General features: G+C 47.5%; 2 protein-coding genes across 2 annotated transcripts; both read left to right on the top strand.

Moving 5' to 3' along the window:
* Positions 1-4,440: 4,440 nt before the first annotated feature.
* On the top strand, positions 4,441-5,307 carry EDB91DRAFT_1054374 (uncharacterized protein; the record flags this gene model as incomplete). Its single annotated transcript, XM_041313824.1, has 5 exons — positions 4,441-4,476; positions 4,529-4,582; positions 4,729-4,864; positions 4,913-5,003; positions 5,070-5,307. Coding segments are annotated over 5 exons (555 nt in total), but the record flags the coding sequence as incomplete, so codon positions are not given.
* An 8,791-nt stretch (positions 5,308-14,098) lies between these two features.
* Positions 14,099-17,438, top strand: EDB91DRAFT_1237652 (uncharacterized protein; the record flags this gene model as incomplete). The annotated part of the gene is made up of 13 exons (XM_041321606.1): positions 14,099-14,261; positions 14,353-14,711; positions 14,921-15,062; positions 15,102-15,122; positions 15,169-15,284; positions 15,357-15,397; positions 15,449-15,578; positions 15,628-15,760; positions 15,910-15,953; positions 16,005-16,467; positions 16,586-16,681; positions 16,741-16,993; positions 17,033-17,438. 13 exons carry the CDS (start codon positions 14,099-14,101, stop codon positions 17,436-17,438), a joined length of 2,367 nt encoding a protein of 788 aa, XP_041176575.1.
* Positions 17,439-19,879: the final 2,441 nt, after the last annotated feature.

Below are 19,879 nucleotides of genomic sequence, written 5' to 3' on the forward strand. Positions count from 1 at the left end.
ACCACTAAATCAACATATATAGTTTGAAAGGTTGAGAAAGCACTGGAGTTTACGGCGGCAGCGAAGTGACCAGCAGCTTCTTCGTGACGTGCGCCATCTGAGGCATTGATTCCGAGTTGAATGGACAGATATGCCTGATATGCAAAGTTCAAAGAGATCAGTGTCAATGCACCAACCTGGGGTGTACATGATACTCACTTCTATGACGCGACACACAACAGTATCATTATTCGGACAAACGGAAGCTAGCTCTCGGACGCGAAGAAATGCCTCTTCATGATATCCTGCATCGAAAATAGCGATGGCCTGCAAACTGAAATGAAGTGGGGAGTATGTAAGAAAGATGTAACGTGCCTTAATCAAGAGAATGAAACGAATGATGTCTGAATCTTCGTTTGCGAACATGAATGCCATGTCGAACGCTTGCATCGAGTCGCAGAACTGCCCTTTTTCACAGAGGGTGATACCTTTAGAGATATAGCCTATCAAGGACGGCTTAATGTTAATGGACTATGACAGTTAGTGTTTTGTAGGGAGCTCGTAATGGGTGGTCTATGTCACCTTGATTGCATCCTGAAGCGCGTGGTCGCATTGATGTTGTCGTGCCATAACAATTGAGTGATGTGCGTAGGCGTGGTAGTCGTCGGCATCAGTGTCAATCTCTTGCGTGAGTAGCATTTCAGCGATAGACAAGTCCCCGGCAATGCATGCATCGCGGAGTGACGATGACATATTGATAGGGAGGATCTGGATGAAGCATGTTTAAATTGCACTATGAGAGTCAAAGACGGAAACATGCCTTGAAATGACTGTTCTTGGGTATTTCCCGCTCTGAGATCAGGTTGTCATCACCTCCGCTGAGGATGTGCTTGCCGTCCGTTGAGAAAGTGATGCAGCACTGCGGGTCTGAGTGCTGGAAGATGGCAACAGTTCGTCGATCTGAGAGCCGCCAGAGACGGACATGCTTGTCCTCAGATGCGGAAGCGACAAGTGTACCAGCAGGGTTGATGGCAATGGCATTGATTCTACCGGTATGGCCCATCCAGCCATCACCGACCTCCTTCCAGGTTGATGTATCCCACTCCCGTATGGTGGGATCCTTGTCACCTCCCCCTGATAGAAGGCGTGTGCCATCAGGCGTCCACCTCAGTGAGTTGTTCCAATAATTTGTGGGAGCCTTGAGTTTGAAATTTGCGATGCTTTCCCTTGTACCTGGATTATAAATTTCGATGTTGCTGAATGTCGCGATAGCAAGAAGTTCGCCAGACGGCGAATACCGAATGCAGACGACATCATCACTACAAATGATTGGATCTCCTTGGATCTCCCATGTTTTCGTACTCCACAGTTTCACCGGATCATTGGGTCCACCAGTGGCGAGCACTGTTCCTTCGGGAGAAAAGTCCAATGACAAGATCTGAAAGTGGGATTTCATGGGTTGGGTGAGAGGTTCCCCAGTTTCTCCGTGCCAGGCGATGAACTCTCCGCTGTCATCACCGCTTGCTACCAGTTCCCCATCTTGTGATACTGCCAATGCCACCACATAGCTCCCATGTCCCTCCATCTTCTTCAACACAACGCCTGTCTCCAAGTCCCACAGACAAACCGTCTTGTCTCCGGAGCCGGTAGCCATTCGTCGTCTATCGGGGAAAACTGCGACTGCCATCACACTGCTCTCATGATCTTTAAACTCCCGAAGAGGTGTGTTGCTTGTAATGAGCTGCGCCATTTTACTAGAGGTCACGGTCGGGGTGATTTTGGGTCGAGGCATTGTGGGCTGAGCTACAGAGGTGAGTGTTTTACGCTGTTCGCTTCATTAAGCTGCCTTGTGTTTTCATAGACACCCAGGACATGAGGCTGTCCGCATCTACCCCTCCATTGGGCTCTGTTATCCCTTCCTCGACAGTATAACCCTCTCTGCGCATCTGCATATGGCTCTAACTCGTATCTCCACAGCTTTCAACATGCGTCGTCTTATTTCCACTCGGAATTGGGATACAGACCAGACCGTACCCGTCGAGTCTTTCTGGGTATACGGGCCGGTCCAATGTCACGACCGCTATCTATCCCACGGCTACATGAATGGTATCGTGTTCCTACGTGCCGAGCTGATGCACCAGCACATCATCATGAAACCTGTCGGGATGGTCAACATTCTCGGATGCATGTAGCTCACGGTACTCGAATGCACTTTGCATTTGACAGGCCTCGCTTCTCGCGTCCCAAATGACTATTAGTTCTGCACGGAGCCCTTTCCACCTTCCAAGGCATACTTTATTCCACAGTTTGTGTGGCAATTTTTTCGACAGCATCACTACCTTTCTTCCAGCACTCTGCTCGTCGTTCAATTCACTCCTCAGCTTCACCACTCCCGGAATGGGTTTCAGTCTTTCACCTGCTATCCCTTCCCAAATCATTGACATCCTGGATCATACAAGTAGAGGTGCAATTTGGTTGAAATATTCTACTAACATCGGCGAGCTCTCTAAGCACTCGAAGCTACCCGAGCAATTGTCACTGCGGACATTCGGGAATGCTATCTACGATGAAATAGATGGACCCAATCCTTGGACCGCCGGGGGAACACAAGTAAGTATCACAATATTTTACCTAATACTCTGATCCCCATTACCATGCACCAGGTGCTGGTTGATTGATCTCGCGAAGTAACTTGCGGTCAATGATACATGGTTATTCGGGAACACCGTGTACTATATCCATCTTGAATAATAATTGATGCATACTGATGATGATGAAACAACTGCTACGCGGATGGAACGACGGGGTCATGTCAGAGCATCTCATCTCCCGCATTCACATCCTTGACGTCCACGGCCAAGTGAGCAGGCTATCATACTCGTGATCACTTGGGTATTATGGGGAAGGCGATGGCGAATGACATGGTGCTGTTCATGATCCCCATGAATCACTTGTTCATTACCGCGTCGAAGATAATGTTCCGGTTGAACAGTACTGAGGTGCGCCTACTTGCAGACCTGGGTGTTGGGTATACGAGTGCTTCAATATCGAGGCCTAGTCAGGGGATCCGGGGTGTACTGGACAGATCACTTTGTAGCCAAACTCGCGCCCTCCGATCGTCGCAGTACGCTGAAATATTAATGTTCCAGCGTTCAAGTCTCCGACCACTGAAGGCATGTCAAGACTACCTGAAGCTGGCTTGTGCGTTGACGTCTATGGTTACGCGTCAGGTGGCAGTGAGTATGGGAAGTCGCCGTAGGAAGCATCCCTTCAATCTCATCATGGAGGTGGGCGTTTTGCAATTCATCGACCGCGCAAGAGCTCTACGGCTCCCACATAATGTTTTCATCCAGGGACATTAAAAAAGGACGTATTCATCACGTATCGATAACATATTGTTTCAAGTCCACGGTGGTATCACAACAGAAGCGATAGTAGAACTGAAATACCCCGGGGGACATCCACGAAATATCTCTACAAGCAGAAACAATACCGGCCGCCTCCATGTTCCCCGGGATCAGGCTGCACCGCTGCGGGTTGCTGTTGTGAATTGGGGTCTGGTAAAGGATCGAAATAATCATCAGGTACCAAGTCATCGTCGACCTGGCTAGGAGCACCCGCGGCAGCATTGTGCTGAAGTTTACAACGCATTTCCAAGTACCTGTCAATGAATCATAAATTTGGATGTCCCAGTTTGGCAAGATGTTTGCCAGACGGCGAATACCGAACGCAGAGGACCGAATCACTAGACTTGATTGAATCTCCTTGTGCGCTGTGATGGGTTGGGTGAGAGGTGTTCCAGTTTCTCCGTCCCAGGCGATGATCACTCCATTGGCATCACCGCTTGCTACCAGTTGCCCATCTCGTGATATCGCTAATGCCTGCACTGAATCATGGTGTCCCTCAATCTCCTTCAACACAACACCTGTCTTGAAGTCCCATAGACGAAGTGTCTTGTCATATACCTTTGCAGGGGAGACACTACGGAGTGCACTTGTAGCGCTGCTGCTGCAGCCAGCACACGTCAAAGTCGAACAAACAATGCTTGTGTATACCCTATGTCTGCTCCCTGGCCAAACCCTACAAGGAATTCGAAACATCAGGGAGACGGGACGAAAATGTTGCACCTGAAATCCGTCCTTCCCCCACAGTGCACACTGGACCAGGCCACGCATCTCAGCCGAAGCTACGCGAGGTGCGTTCGATTGTTGACCGACTGTCACTGCGGATGTCCAGGAACGTTATCAACTCTGGAGTAAATAGACACATTCCCTGGACCATCGGAAGACCAGATAACTATTGCAACATTCAAGCAATGTTTGATGACTCAAATCTTTCTAGCACGATGACATTTTAGAAAATGCTCTGACTCTGTCCCCAATCACCATATGAGAGGCTTCGCGAATGACTTCCCCCTTAATTTATACTAAAAATTATACTAAAAATGGGTGCCTACAATAGCTCCTAGCTGATGACTTTGCGAAAAACGGCTTCAAGGTTTGCGCTCAAAGATGTACAAGTATATGGATAAGACATCGGCACCATACAGGTCATTTTGATCGAGTACTACAACAGCGATTCTCTTCCCCCTGATGCCTTGAATGTCAGTAGTTTTGACCGATGCCCTCATCAATATCGCAGGTTCTAACCCATGTCCATATCAGAGAATTGATGAGTCCTTGATATCGTAGCCGTGGGAAGTATAGAACGATGTAATTCTGCTTTTGCTAAATACATGTCCACTCACAGGATAAAACATTGAACTTCAGGGGGTGGCTTGCCACCCATGGCGCCGAGGTGACCTGCCTGCCCCTCGACAAGGTCATCGCCGCGCTCACGGAGGAAGGCATCACCAGATTCGAGGCCACTAGTTACTGCTTCGGCGGTACGTCCCTGCATTCCGTCTCCTTGACTCAACGTTTTTCCACCACAGGTAGATACACATTTGACCTTGTATTTGACAAAGTCATCCAATGGGCCGTCGTCGCTCACCCTCACTCTTGGAAGTCCCCAAAGACCTCGAGGTAATCCCCATCATTCTTACAGGATCCCCCCGCTGACCCCGCTCTTTTAGACATACTTCAAAAAAGCAAAGCACCTCTCCTTATCAATGCATGCGAGAACGATAGGTTGTTCCCTGCGGAATCCCAAGCGAAGACTGGTGAGATTTTTAGCGATGGGAACTTTGCTCCAGGGTACAGGCTCGAGTATTTCCCTGATTGCACGCATGGGTTTGCTGTCAGTGGGGATGTGACTGACCTACTTGTCAAGGCTGGGAAGGAGGGATCGTGCAGGGCTAGCGTGGGGTTCTTCCTGACGTACCTGTGAGCTGTCGAGGGCACCAACTTCATGTCTTCACCAGCCCCTACGAAGCAAGAAGAAATCAGCGATTTGATCAAAATCCAATGTTCAATCACAAATGTAAAAATCGTATGACATGTTGCGATTGTCCGCTGTAGCCACGTCGCTAGCCGTGCGAGCATGCCAGCAGTATCACAGCATATGCAGGTCAATGTAGGAAGCTTCCAAGGACATCATCGTGGTGGTTGGCATTCTCGAATTCGTCGATCGTGTAGCAAGAGATCTAAGACTCCCACAGAATGTTTTCGTCCAAGAACGTTGAAAGGTATCACGATTCATTCGCTATTTTGAGTGCACGCTAAGCTTTACATATGGAAAACGCAGGGTTTGTAATTAATAATGTAAAGGACATACTCACATCACGTATCGATAGAATATTGTATCAAGTCCATGCTGGTATCACAATAGAAGCGATAGTAGAACCGAAATACCCCAGGGAAGTCCACGAAACTATTCTAGCAACAGAAACACGACCGGCCACCTCCATGGTCTCCAGCATTGATATGCACTGCTGCGGCTTGCTGTTGTGAATTGGTGTCTGGTAGAGAATCTTCATCACGTTCCAGGTCATCGTCGAGGAGCTGGCTAGGAGCACCTGCTGCAGCATTGCGCTGTAAATTTATGCATGAGACATTGAGAACGCAGTGGTGAACATCGAGGGAGAGCACCTCTTGACCCTGCGCATAGGGAACGTCGATGACGTGTGGTGCTGCATGATTGGTGCGCCAGGTTAGTAGATATCTTAGATGGGATCTGAAGGTGGTGGCAGAGGTGGCAGAGGTGGCAGAGGCTTGCGTAGTGGGCGGCACCGGCGTAGGAGCCGGACGAAGGGTCCTTGTCACAGCGACCCTGAGTCGCTTGAGGCGTCCTTGGCGCTGCTGAGGTCGTGATCGCGAAGTTGGAGGATACTGTAATGAATAATACATGAGTGAGAAAAAATGTATGCACTGTTGCACGCACGTCATGCATTCCCCGGAAGAAATCAGGTTCTGTGTCGTAGCCCTCTTGATCTTGCCCGGGGATCTCCATCTGGATGACCGTCAGTAACAAAAGGGATGAGGAAAGGAGTAAGTACGCGAAGAATGTCGTTGGTCGCAGCGAGCGCGCTGCATTCTTCTTTGAAAGCTGAGTGAAATGTAGGTGAGGATTATGGTATGGGGTAACAAAGACCTACTATTGGACCAATCAAGGTAACTGGCCTTCGTAGTTTCATCAATGGTGTCCATCATGGATTGGTGTGCTTCGAGGGCTTCTTTGACTTTACCTGCTGAAAGCAAAGCCTGGCAGAGTTTCTGGCTTGCAGTCATCCACATGGACTCGAGGTCCCATCCAAAGAGCTGCACAAAATACGGAGTTCGCGTGAGAAGCATGTTCGGATGAATCACATTGACGTACCACCACCAAGTCGTCGTATATATTTTGGATGGTTGATGTAGATCGGAAAGCACTGGAGTTGACAGCGGCAGCAAAGTGGCCAGCAGCTTCTTCGTGACGTGCGCCATCTGAGGCATTGATTCGGAGTTGAATAGACAGATATGCCTGATATGCAAAGTTCAAAAAGATCAGCGTCAATGCAGGCACCTGTAGTGTACATGATACACACTTCTATGACACGACATATAAGAGTATCATAATCATAATTCGGACGAACGGAAGCTAGCTCTCGAACGCGGAGAATTGCTTCGTCATGTTCTCCTGCATTGAACATGGCGATGGCCTGAAAACTGAAATGAAGTGGGGAGTATGTAAGAAAGATGGAACGTGCCTTAATCAAGAGAATGAAATGAATGATCTTTGAATCTTCGTTCGCAAACATGAATGCCATGTCGAACGCTTGCATCGAGTCGCGGAACTGCCCATTTTCAGAGAGGGCAATACCTTTAGAGATATAGCCCATCAAGGAAGGCTTAATGATGATGGACTATGTCATGATGACAGTTAGTGTTTCGTAGGGAGCTTGTAATGGGTGGTCTATGTCACCTTGATTGCATCCTGAAGCGCGTGGTCGCATTGATGTTGTCGCGCCATAACAATTGCGTGATGTGCGTAGGTATGGTAGTCGTCGGCATCGGTGTCAATCTCTTGCGTGAGTAGCATTTCAGCGGTAGACAAGTCCCCGGCAATGCATGCATCACGGATTGACGATGACATATTGATAGGGAGGATCTGTATGAAACATGTTCAAATTGCAACATCAGAGTCAAATACGGAAACATGCCTTTAAATGAATGGCATGTGTTGCCCACTCTGAGATCATGTTATCAGCACCTCCGCTGAGGATGTGCTTGCCGTCCGTTGAGAAAGTGATACAGTACTGCGAGTTTGAGTGCTGGAAGATGGCAACAGTCCGTCGATCTGAGAGCCGCCAGAGACGGACACGGTTGTCCTCAGATGCGGAAGCGACCAATGTACCAGCAGGGTTGATGGCAATGGCATTGATTCCACCAGTATGGCCCATCCAGCCATTACCGACCTCCTTCCAGGTTGATGCATCCCACTCCCGTATGGTGGCACTGTCCCCTAGGCCTGAGAGAAGGCGTGTGCCATCAGGCGTCCACCTGAGTGAGTTGTGCCAATAATTTGAGCGAGCCGAGAGTTTGAAATTTGCGATGCATTCCCTTGTGCCTGGATTATAAATTTCGATGTTGCTGTCTGTTGCAATGGCAAGAAGTTCGCCAGACGGCGAATACCGCAAGCAGACGACATGATCACTACAAATGATTGGATCTCCTTGGATCTCCCATGTTTTCGTACTCCACAGTTTCACTGTTGTGTTTCTTCCACCGGTGGCAAGCACTGTTCCTTCGGGAGAAAAGTCCAATGACCCGATCGAAGAGTGGGCTTTGATGGGTTGGGTGAGAGGTTCCCCACTTTCTCCGTGCCAGGCAATGAGTTTTCCGTTGATATCACCGCTTGCTACCAGTTGCCCATCTTGTGATGCTGCCAATGCCATTACCGTACCGCCATGCCCCTCCATCTTCTTCAACACAACGCCTGTCTCCAAGTCCCACAGACGAACCGTCTGGTCGAACGAGCCGGTAACCATTCGTCGTCTATCGGGGAAAACTGCGACTGCCCATACGGCGCTCTCATGATCTTTAAACTCTCGAAGAGGTGTGTTGCTCGTCATGGGCTGCGCCATTTTACTAGAGGTCACGGTCGGGGTGGTTTTGGGTCGAGGTATTGTAGGCTAAGCTGCGGAGGTGCGTGTATTGTGCATTTTACGCTGTTCCCTTCATTAACCTGCCTCGTGTTTCTATAGACGCCTAGGACATGAGGCTGTCCGCATCCACCCCTCCATTGGGCTCTGTTATCCCTTCCTCGACAGTATAACCCTCTCTGCGCATCTGCACATCGCTCCAACTTGTATCTCCACATGCGTCATCTTGCCTCCACTCGGAATTGGGATACAGACCAGACGGTACTTCTCGAGTCTTTCTGGTAGGGCTAGTCAGGTGTCATGATCACTATCTGTCTTACAGGACTACATGAATGGTGTCGTGTTTATACACGCCGAGCTGATGCGTCAGCACATCATCATGAAACCTGTCGGGAGGGTCACATTCTCGGATCCATGTCGCTCATGGTACGACCAATTCAATCATCCCTTCGATTCCCAATACATCGAATGCACTTTGCATTTGACAGGCCTCGCTTCTTGCGTCCCAAATGACTATTAGTTCTGCACGGAGCCCTTTCCACCTTCCAAGGCGTACTTTATCCTACACTTTGTGGTGTTATCTTTCGATGGCATCACTACCTTTCCAGCATTCTGCTCATCGTGCATTTCGCTCCTCAGCTTCATCACTCCCGGAATGGGTTTCAGTCTTCACCTGCTATCCCTTCCTAAATTCTTGACATCCTGCATCATACAAGTAGAGGTGTAATTCGGTTGAAATGTTCTACTAACCTTAGCGAGCTCTGCGTTCAATCATTAATTAATTATCACCGCGGGTGTTCAGGAACGCTATCTAAGATGAAATAGATGGACCCAATCCCTGGAACGCCGGGGGAACACGAGTAAGTATCACAATATTTTACTTAATGCTTTGATCTCTATTACCATGTACCAGGTGCTGTGTCATCGATCTCGCGAAGTAACTTGCAGTCAATGATAGATGATTCTTCCCGAACACTGTACTATCCCCATCGCGATTCATACCTATGAGGTTGAAACAATTAATGGAATTATTACATTGTGAATGTAGAACGACGGGGTCATGTCAGAGCATTTCATCTCCCGCATTCACATCCTTGACGTCCACGGTCAAGTGAGCGGACTATTATAGGTCACTTGGGTACTATGGCGAAGGCAGTGGCAAATGACATGGTGCTGTTCACGCTCCTAGGATCCTGATGAATCACTTGCTCATTACCACGTCAAAGATGGTATTCTGGTTGAACAGCACTGAGGTGCGCCTACTTGCAGCCCTGGGTGTTTCAGTGGTTGGGTATACAAGTGCTTCAATATTGGGGCCTAGTGAGGGGATCCGAGGTGTACCGAACAGATCGCTTTGTGGTTAGTATTTTTTGACGAGAGTGAGTACTATTCTTATACTAAGCTCTGAGCCTCGCTATCACCTCGACCGTCCAAAAGGAACTCAAACTTAAACGGGAGTCCAGGCTTCCCTTCATCCTTACAGTCTGCAATGGTGTCTTGCTTATTAGAGCCCGTTCAGCAACCGACATTTGAACAAAATTTAGCCAACCAAACAAATTGTGCATGAGCGGCATGAAAGCCGACATGTCGGAGTTTGAATTCACTTGCCCTCCGACTATGATGACGATTCCTACTACTATTAGCCATCGATACGGTCCTCTGCAGCGAAAGCGCATCTTTGCAACTGTAGCTGTTCTCACTGTCTGTACCCAGTTTCAACTCCTGTCTATGACCAGCATCAGGAAAACGTCCGAGTGCTTAAATCATTCTTAAAGTGCCTTATTTACCTTATTTCACTGCTTCGAGCCCATTTTTTATCACTTGAAATAAGGACCATTAAGTAGGTCCATGTCCTTATAATAAGGCCAAATGACATTTAAGGCACGTAAGGAACACAAAAAGAATACTATTAATGCGTCTTAGACAGCCAAACATAAGGGGAAATAAGGAGATCTGCAAGTTTAAGGAAGGGGGGTATATATTGTGTCCATAGTAGAATGTGATACCTAGTTGTGGGAATGAGCTGAAAAAAAACAGGGTATATAGAGTGAGTTGTCTGAACCAGTGCCGACTTGGAGGTAGATGTTGAACAGGTGTGTTCTATTCAACAAATATCAGCTGGTGAAAAGAAAATGAAATAAAAAATTACAGATGCGCAGGCGGGCATGCTTGTTAGCAGGAGCGATTGAATGGGAGGAACCAGAACTATCCTCTGCTGCTGAGTGACGATTGTGATGTGGGTGCTTCATGTACTCTTCGGCACAAGTAAGAATATCCTGAATGCGAGAGTGTGGCAAATCTTTGACGCTGTCCATGTATGCCAAGGTGTCTGTCTCCCAGTTCCCAGAGGAGAATGCTGTTCCGGTATGGCTCATCTTGTTCGTCGCTTCATTGAGTGTTTGCAGGATCTTGTGATTCTTGCCACCACTGCCGGAGGGGTCGCTATCGATCAACAAATGACTTTGAACCAGGATGAGAGCACGTTCAGCCTGTAGATACACTAGTTAATGTTCTGCTGGTGCAAGATAGAGAGTGAAAGAGGGAAAATTTGGGCACTTACTGCTGCGGCAGCAAGCGCAAGTGCGGTCAGATACCCAGGCTTCCCGAATTCAACCAGGTCATCAACCCTCACTTTCCCAGATATTGCGCTGAGATGGGAGGCGAAAATGCATAAGATATACTCTGATAAAAATGCGCCAGGTTGCTCTTCATTGTCAGGATCTTCATACACAAAACGGCAGTCCTGGAGTTGATCTTCAGCGTACTCTTCACGAGCTTCCTGGGTCTTTGTCATATACCTGATCCGACCGCTCTGATATTGATATCCACTCCGCTTTCCGACCCCCTCCGCCCCATCCATCCTCCGCTCTGTCCAATCACAAGTCCACATTCCACCCCTATGCTTCCGCTCGACTGCTCAACCGGTCCCCTTCCATAACCTGTCCATTCAACTGGACCTCTTTCCCCTTTTAGATATATACTTTCCCCTTCGGTACATAGACCCTTACTTCCGGATCACCGGTAATTCCTATTGCCGCCCGATCACTGATCCGACACGTACATATTGATATCCGCTCTGACTTATGTCTTCGCCTGTGTAAAGTACTTACAAACTATATCCTTGGTACATAGCTTTACAACATAGTATCCTGATCACTGCCTCATACATAGAAAGTATATAACATATCATGTACTTAGATATTTTCCTCAGTCTTAATATTACTTGTCTTCTCGCAGTTACCTCTTGTGGGAATTCTCAGTAGGACCTTGCCTCCTCTGGACACAAGTCTCAACTTGTTGTCACCTCCGACCCTCCGCTCCGACTTAGAGCCGTGCTCTAAGTGTTCCTCTTATTCCTCCACCCCTATCAATATTCCCCTTATCCCTTTTCCCGGCCTCCGCATTATCCTCTGCCTTCCCCACCCCTACCAAACCTTCTCCCTGCTCCTATCCACCCTCTGCATCACTCCCCGCCTTCTCCGCTCCACTCCTAGTCGGCTCGCTGCTAGTAGCTCTTACTTCCCGACCCTCAAAGCGGACCTAAGCGGTTCACTTGTCCTATCGTCGGACAACGTCGGACCCGCTCCAAATTTGGGGCATGTACTCGGCTAAGGGCACAGTGCGAGAGCTGAAGCCAAGCCCCGACCCCTCTGCCTCCTGAGCCGGCACGGTACCTAACAGTCTTGTACTCGGGTGTTGAAGCAAAATAGGCCATCAAAACGCTGACAGCAGTTGAACCAAATGCAGCACGCCACTTGTGAATCCTTTGGCATACCTGGGATGTCTGAATGAGCAGCTGTATCTAAGTTGAGTGAAAGGTAAAACAATGCAAACCAAATGAAATGCAAAGCCATCAGGACAGAAATCGCTGGGTCCTCGGCGGCTACTGTACACGGCATTGTATATATATTCAAGGGCACTCTTGAGCTCGTTCTCTGGGATGGACCATCCATGGTCACTATTACCCACCCAGTACATCAACATGGGAAGGAAACTTATGCGCCATTGACCTTGTTCAAGGGCTCCGCTGGGTAGGTCTGAATTCTTGGCTTTACCTTTTTTGATCTTGGTGCGTGGATTGTCAGAGATGGTATCCTCAGTCTTGACCAGCTTGCCGGCGATCTTTGAGTCCGAGATATCAACTGACATCTATCAGAGTATCAGGTGCATTTCTATCATGATTCATCAAATAAATTCTTACCAGACTTGTACGTTGTGTCACAATAGCCTCAGCCTTCAAGCTTTTTTGATCTGCGCATCCATCATCATCCACCATTTCCATATCGCCATCATACTGCTCCTCTGCATTTCCAGCAGCCTCTGAGTCATCGAGAAGCTCAAATTCTTCCTGCTCGGCATACTCAGCTTCTTTCGGGGCAGGAAGTGGACGCTTGAGGCCTTTCGAGGTGTTTCTTGGTTTCTCCACCAAATGCACCAAGTCCTGACTTAAGTAATTACACATTCCAAACTCAAGTAAACTCTAACCTTTCTGCCCTGGGTTGCCAGCGGCTCATAGTACTCATCATCATCAAGGTCAGCATCAAACTCCACTATTTGGGGTGTCTTGGAAGTGCACGTGCTAGGTGGGCAGATGGCTTTAGCTGGGCCTCAGATGCAACTTTTTCAGCCCAATCCGGAATAAGGCCTTCAAGATCTTGGACACCTGCCAGCTTCTGATTCATGCTTTTGTTGCATGCACAAATGAAATCAAAATAATACAAGGTGAGTTCTGTTAGAATCAACATCATGGACAAAAGAAACTTACAAAAATCTGATTTTCCCATCGTCAACCATGCTTTCAACACGTGTGTCACTGTGACTTGTAGCAATCGTGACTCTGCTATTAGACACCTTGCGATTAGCAGTGACCCCATCACGAAAGTTCATCTTCAATCCTTGATGTTTCCTCCTTACAGGTTGGTCAGTCTGACCGTCTTCAGTAGCTGGCTCTGCCAGTGATTGAGCCACTTTACAAGCATCAAACAATCAGCCTAGTAGGTGAGTCATTCAAGCGCTGGACTACTCACTTGTGACTACTAAATTTTCTTGATTAGTTTTACTCTTACTGCCAGTGACTGCGTGAGGCTTTGGACGTGGCCAAACGAGCTTTGGCGGACCCATCATCTGAGCATTCTGCTGGACGGCCATAGCATCTTCGACAACTGCAATCACTGTGCATGTTTTTTTTCGGCTTCGGCATGAACATCCTTCTGAACTTGTTTTTGCAATTTTTCAGCAGCAACTTGCTCTTTGGTTCGCTGGTGTGCCTTGTTTGCATCCCAGACAATCTGTCTGGGATGCTTGTTCGCATTACTGGGGCGTGTTTGTGGACGAGACATTGGGAAACGAATGAATGATAGAAATGAGTGACAGGAAGGAAAATGACAGACTAACGATCAGAAAAAACATGGTTCGGGTGAGGGTTAGTCTCTTTGCTTTCAATTCAATCTGACCCGAAACAAGTAAGTTCACACAGTCCAGTAACACTGTTCAAGTCGGCAACTCATTGCAGAACTCAACAAAAATATGGGTGCACTTCCTTGTCTCATGCCTGGCTGCAAGCGTATTTTCAAAAATAAGTCAGGCCAAATGAAACACATGTGTATGCTGCATCCCAGGCCTTTGCGCAATCATAGGAAGTTTCATCAAGCAGCTCCTGCACCACCGCATTCTCCAAGTCCTGAGCGTCACAATGAAGATGATGCACTTCATCTAGATGAGAACGGCCCAGGAGACGGTTTTATGCCGGATGCAGACACTTGTGTGCAGTTGGGTCCTTTATTTCAAACATTTCGTCCTCATCTCACAGGTAAAATTTTGTACTATATGCTCATTCAAATCTGACGTACTAGTAGGACTCAAGTGCAACATCAATGGTGATTTCATCGACCAGAACTCGCCCCCGCCACTTCGAACCAATGCATTACCTACTGACTGGACCCCATACAAGAGTCGAGTTGCATTTGAAACAGCCGAATTCCTCTTCACACGCAATCAAATGTCCGCAGGGCAGATTGATACCCTCCTTGATCTCTGGGCGGCAACACTCATCCAATATAACGATTCCCCTCCATTTGCCTTGCACTGTGACCTGTATGACACCATTGATTCGACACCGCTTGGCGACGTTGCTTGGGAGAGTTTTTCAATGTCGTATAAAGGAGTCAAGCCAGCGGAAAATGTTCTGCCATGGATGAAGGTGACATATGAAGTATGGTTCTGTGATCCTCGTCTTCTTATTCACAACATACTCGCCAATCCTGAATTTGATGGCGAGATTGAATATACTCCATACCAGGACTATGACGACAATAATTAATGCTGCTTCAAAAAAAATTTCTCTGGTGACTGGGCTTGGCAGCAAGCAGTAAGTTTATATGTCTTTCCTTTTCTTTGAGCTAATGACACGTCACATTACAGGATAAGATTGCCGAGGATCCAGAGATGCACAGATCAACCTTCGTGCCTCTGATTGTCGGAAGTGACAAGACTACGGTATCAGTAGCTACAGGTCACACTGAATACCATCCACTATATCTCTCGATTGGAAATGTCTTCAACAGTGTTTGACACACACACCACAACAGCCTTGTATTGGTAGGGTTTCTTGCAATACCAACAAGTGAGTTAATATATTTCGTGTTGCTTCAACCACTCATTCGTCACAGCCACCAAAGAAGATGCTGATGATGTCGACTTTCAAAACTTCCACTGGCAATCATTTCACTCCTCTCTCACCAATATATTCAAGTCCTTAAAGAAAAACATGACGACTCCTGACGTTGTTCACTGCCCTGACGGCCATTATTGATGAGTGATATATGGGCTAGGACCGTATATAACTGATTATCCAGAGCAAGTGTTACTCTCTGGGATTGTAACGGGTTGGTGTCCGAAGTATGTACTTTTCAATGTCTTGTTATTGACTTCTAACTAACGTTGTTTAAGGTGTTTGAATAATCGAAATGCTCTTGATGGTGATGGATTACTCCAGTGCCAAGAGCACATTGACTTGCTTGTTCAAGAGCTCCAGCACAAACAGTTGTGGTACGAGTACGGTATTGTTGGAGATGTTGTGGTATGTTTTTTTATTTATTCATAGTTATTGATTCTAATTTGTGTTCAAGCCATTTACAAATGATTTTGCTCATGCAGATATACACAAGCTTCTTTCGCCGGACCTCCTACACCAAATCACCAAAGGTACCTTCAAGGATCACCTCATTGACTGGGTGGGAGAATACCTAGAGCATATGCATGGTAAAGCACGCACAGTGGAGATTCAGGATGATATTGATTGAAGGTGAGTGAAGTTTTTCAATTGTCATCGCTACATTATATCTAATCTTTCAACAGGATAGCTGCAGTCACTCCTTTCGCAGGTCTGCAGTGCTTTCCTGAAGGGTGAGGATTTTCCCAGTGGACTGGTGATGATTCAAAAGCTCTTATGAAGGTATGTTACTGTCTTTTGAAATAATTTATAAACTAATGCTACAAGTACTAGGTCTATCTGCCTGCCATTAGAGGCCATGTTCCCCAAGACATCATTCGTGCATTCAGTGCCTTCCTGGACTTTTGCTATATTTTCCGGTGCGAGGCACTTACAGAAGACGATCTTGTGCAACTTCAAGATGCACTTGATTGTTTCCACCAGTATCACGAAGTGTTCAAGACCACAGGAGTCCGACTCACCTTTTCACTTCCCCGCCAACACTCTTTACAGCACTATGCTCAAATGATACGGCTCTTCAGAGCACCCAATGGCCTTTGCTCATTGATAACAGAGTCAAAGCACATCAAGGCTGTCAAAGAGCCCTGGCGCTGCTCTAGTAGGTATAAAGCACTAGGTCAAATGCTACTGACAAACCAGCGTCTCAACAAAATTGCTGCTGCATGCAGTGACTTTGAGGCTTGTGGTATGCTCCATGGATCATGTGTATCTGATGCTTTGCAAATGCTGAAAAACCGTATGTTTTTATTACTTCTATCTAAGTCTATTAACATAGTATTTTACAGGTCATTCACAGTCTCTCAGTGACGACGACGCGCTCGTCATGCCTCAAGAGCCTCTGATCCAAATACAAGTCAATGAACTGCAACACCAGACCACCGAGGGCGAAGCAGCTGACATCGTTGATGGACCAACTGTTGAAGCTCATGTGGAGCTTGCCGCAAAACCAAGTAAGTTTTCTATTACTACATCGAACGCATCTGATTTTGCGAAACATTCATTGTATTAGGTGGTGCATGTGATGTCCCTACTCTCACTCTCACTCTTGGGCTCCCTGAGTTTCCCGCCATGATCCAACAGTTTCTGTACGACCAACTTCACCTTACCAACCGTGAGCATGCCGCGTTTGATCCAGCCACAGCCCCAGCTTTCATGGGCCGCATTTTGATATATAGTTCAGCGGCTGCCTCATTCTATGCCCCCAGTGACCTCAGCGGCACTGGAGGCATGCAACACGAGCACATTTGGGCAACAACCTCATGGTGAGGAGGTCCTGCCCAGAATGATTGTGTTTTTGTTAGTATGAATGATGAGGTCAGTTGCGGCTTGGATGGGCTCACCGTCACAAGAGTGTTGTGCTTTTTTAGCCTCAAGTACCGAGCAAAATATTTGCAGTGCACAGTGGTTCGGTGGTTCTCATATGTCACTGACAGCCATGATCCTGACACAGGGATGTATATTGTCGCGCCCTCAACCAATGATAATGGCACACCCGATGTCTCAATCATACACATTGATTGTATATTCCACGCAGCTCACCTCATCCCTGTCTACGGCAACAATTTCATACCTTGTGAAGTCACCCTTCATAACTCCCACAACATGTTTCACACCTTCTATATCAATAAATATGCCGACCACCATGCATTCGAGGTTGGTGTCATATCCCATACCTCCGGATCTGGAATTCTGGATCTACTTCATTGAAGTCCGGTCCTCTGTCTTACTATTCTGCCCGGCGCTCCGCCTTCATCTCCGCACTCACCCCTAACTCCTTTTAGATTAGCTATTGCTCCGGTTACCGGTTATGTCCTATTCTGCTATGCTTACTGATCCATCCATTCTTACTTCATTTCTGACTTCACTGCTTTGATCCGTTATACTTAGTAATAGACTTTCCACATGCTCCGTACATAGCCCTTACCTTTGCTGACTGATTTACTTACATGATACCTAAGTATATAAACCCCTGTAATACTCCAGAACTCCTCAGTTTGAATATCATCTTAGTTCTGCTCATTCCTGCAATCTCTGGACTTGAGTCTCACCTCTTGTCCACCTCCGAGTCTTAGGGGTTAAACCTTAGGACTACTTCTCTGGCTCTACCTTAGGGTAGTCTAACCTCTGTTCTGTTTCTACTCTGGACTTCCATAGTAGCCTTACTCCGTCCCCACATAAGCCTTCTGGAGTTCCGCCGAACTCCATCGACACTAGTCCTCCAGAACTCCCCGGACTTCTGTCGGACTTCCCCTCTGTCCCCCGGAAATTAAAGGGCATGTACTTGGGTAAGGGGTGCAGTGCACGAGCTGAAGCTGAAGCCCTTTGAGCAACCTCTCCCTTGAGCATGACCTTAACAGTTGGGTAACATGCAGGTCTGTCATTATCTTCTGTCATTGCTGTCATAGTCTTATTTTTTGCTATCTACACCCTGCAGCATTATTACCTGGCCCAAGGTATTACTGCCTTTTCACTCCCAATCAACTCGATATGCACTTCACCACACCTCCCTTTGTTTTCAGCTTGCAAGTAAAGCCCCCACATTTTATTACATATATTCTTTGCTGCACCCCCCCCCCCCCCCCCCCCCCCCCCCCCATCTTCTTACTTACAAGTAATGCTCCAAGTCCCACATTTTATTGCTTAGACTCTCTGCTGCACCCCCCTCTGCTGATCTGGTCCTGCTGTCACTTTCATGCTCAAACGCAGAGGCCTTGGATGGCTTTGGATGGGGCCATATCATGTCTACTCTTCCAAGCCCTGGGCCTGTGGCTGGAGGTTCTATGTTCCCCCCTCCCCCATCTTCAGTGGCAGCTTCTAGCACAGGAAAACGCTCACACTCCGATATGATCCTTTCCACCACCACCCCCAAAACCTCTGTTCCAGAGTCTCCCACCAGCAGCACTGATAAAAAACCTAGATTATCAGCACACAGCGGCGGCAGCAGTAGCAACAACACTGGCATGTCACGCATCACTAGCGGCTCCGGCAAAAAGGCTGCCAAGGACACTGCCAGCACCGCTGCGTTTATGAACCTTCAAGGCTGCATCAACCACCTGATGGATAGTCTCACAGCATCGATGGTCAGTACTGATGAAACTCAGGTAGCGGATGAAAGATCGAGTGCCATGTCCATGATGCAAGACGAAGATGGTGTGTCAGGAGATGACAAGATCACCCTCATGAACGTGTTCATGAGGAGCCCAGTTGTATGCTCCACCTACTTGCTCAACAGGCCCAAGAATTGTCTACTCTTTTTAGAATCTGTTATCCGGCAGGCTCACAGGGGGGAGTATGGTGCATTCTAATTGTCTTCTCGCTCATCGAAATCATATCGCCGTCTTGTTGCTTCATCCTCTTTCATATCACGTCTTACAAATCACGTTACATAGCCTCCATTCATTGATATGCAGTGCATCTTCATGTTGTAGTCCTATGTACACTATACATCGTGAATTTATGCATCGTTACCATCATCCTCACTCCCATAGTACTCGTCTATGTTGTCCTCATTCTCCGAGTCTTCATCGATATCCAATGAGTGAGCTATGTTGATCAGATCACGCTCCTGCAAAATTGTCTGGTAATCTTCCCACATCTCAGTCGCCATGCGATCACGAAATATGTTGGCTTTGTTGTGGATGGTTGTGGGTTCGGGTGGGTTGTCGCATGCTTCACCAGGTCGTCCTTGATGGGTGGGGTTGTCGTTGAAGATGGCTCTCTGAGGTGGAGGCTCTTCATATGGGTCATGAGCGTGTATGTAATTATGAAGAGCGCATAGCACAGTGGGTATGCGCACCTGAATCCCTATTTTATACTCCGGGGATACTAAAAGAATGTGAAAGCGCCGCTTCAGAACACCGAAAATATGTTCAATAACGTTGTGAGCGGATGCATGGCGAAGATTAAACAATTCTTCCTTGTTGGTGGGTCTGGAAGCAGTGTTGGATGAGCTGAATAACAAAAAAAAGAGCCTATGACATACCTGACGCTGGCACAACCCCATTCAGCCAGATGGTACCGAACGCCGTGGTAAGGGACCAAAAGTTGTTGGCATGAGGGGAACCCCAGGTCTGCGAGAAGATATTTTCCTGCTGGAAGATTCAGCCTGTCATTGCGAGCTACATCCCAGAGCCGTGCATCGGTTGCGG

The sequence above is a fragment of the Suillus paluster genome, assembly GCF_016628075.1.
Source record: "Suillus paluster strain FC165 chromosome Unknown EDB91scaffold_30, whole genome shotgun sequence".
Classification (NCBI taxonomy): domain Eukaryota; kingdom Fungi; phylum Basidiomycota; class Agaricomycetes; order Boletales; family Suillaceae; genus Suillus; species Suillus paluster.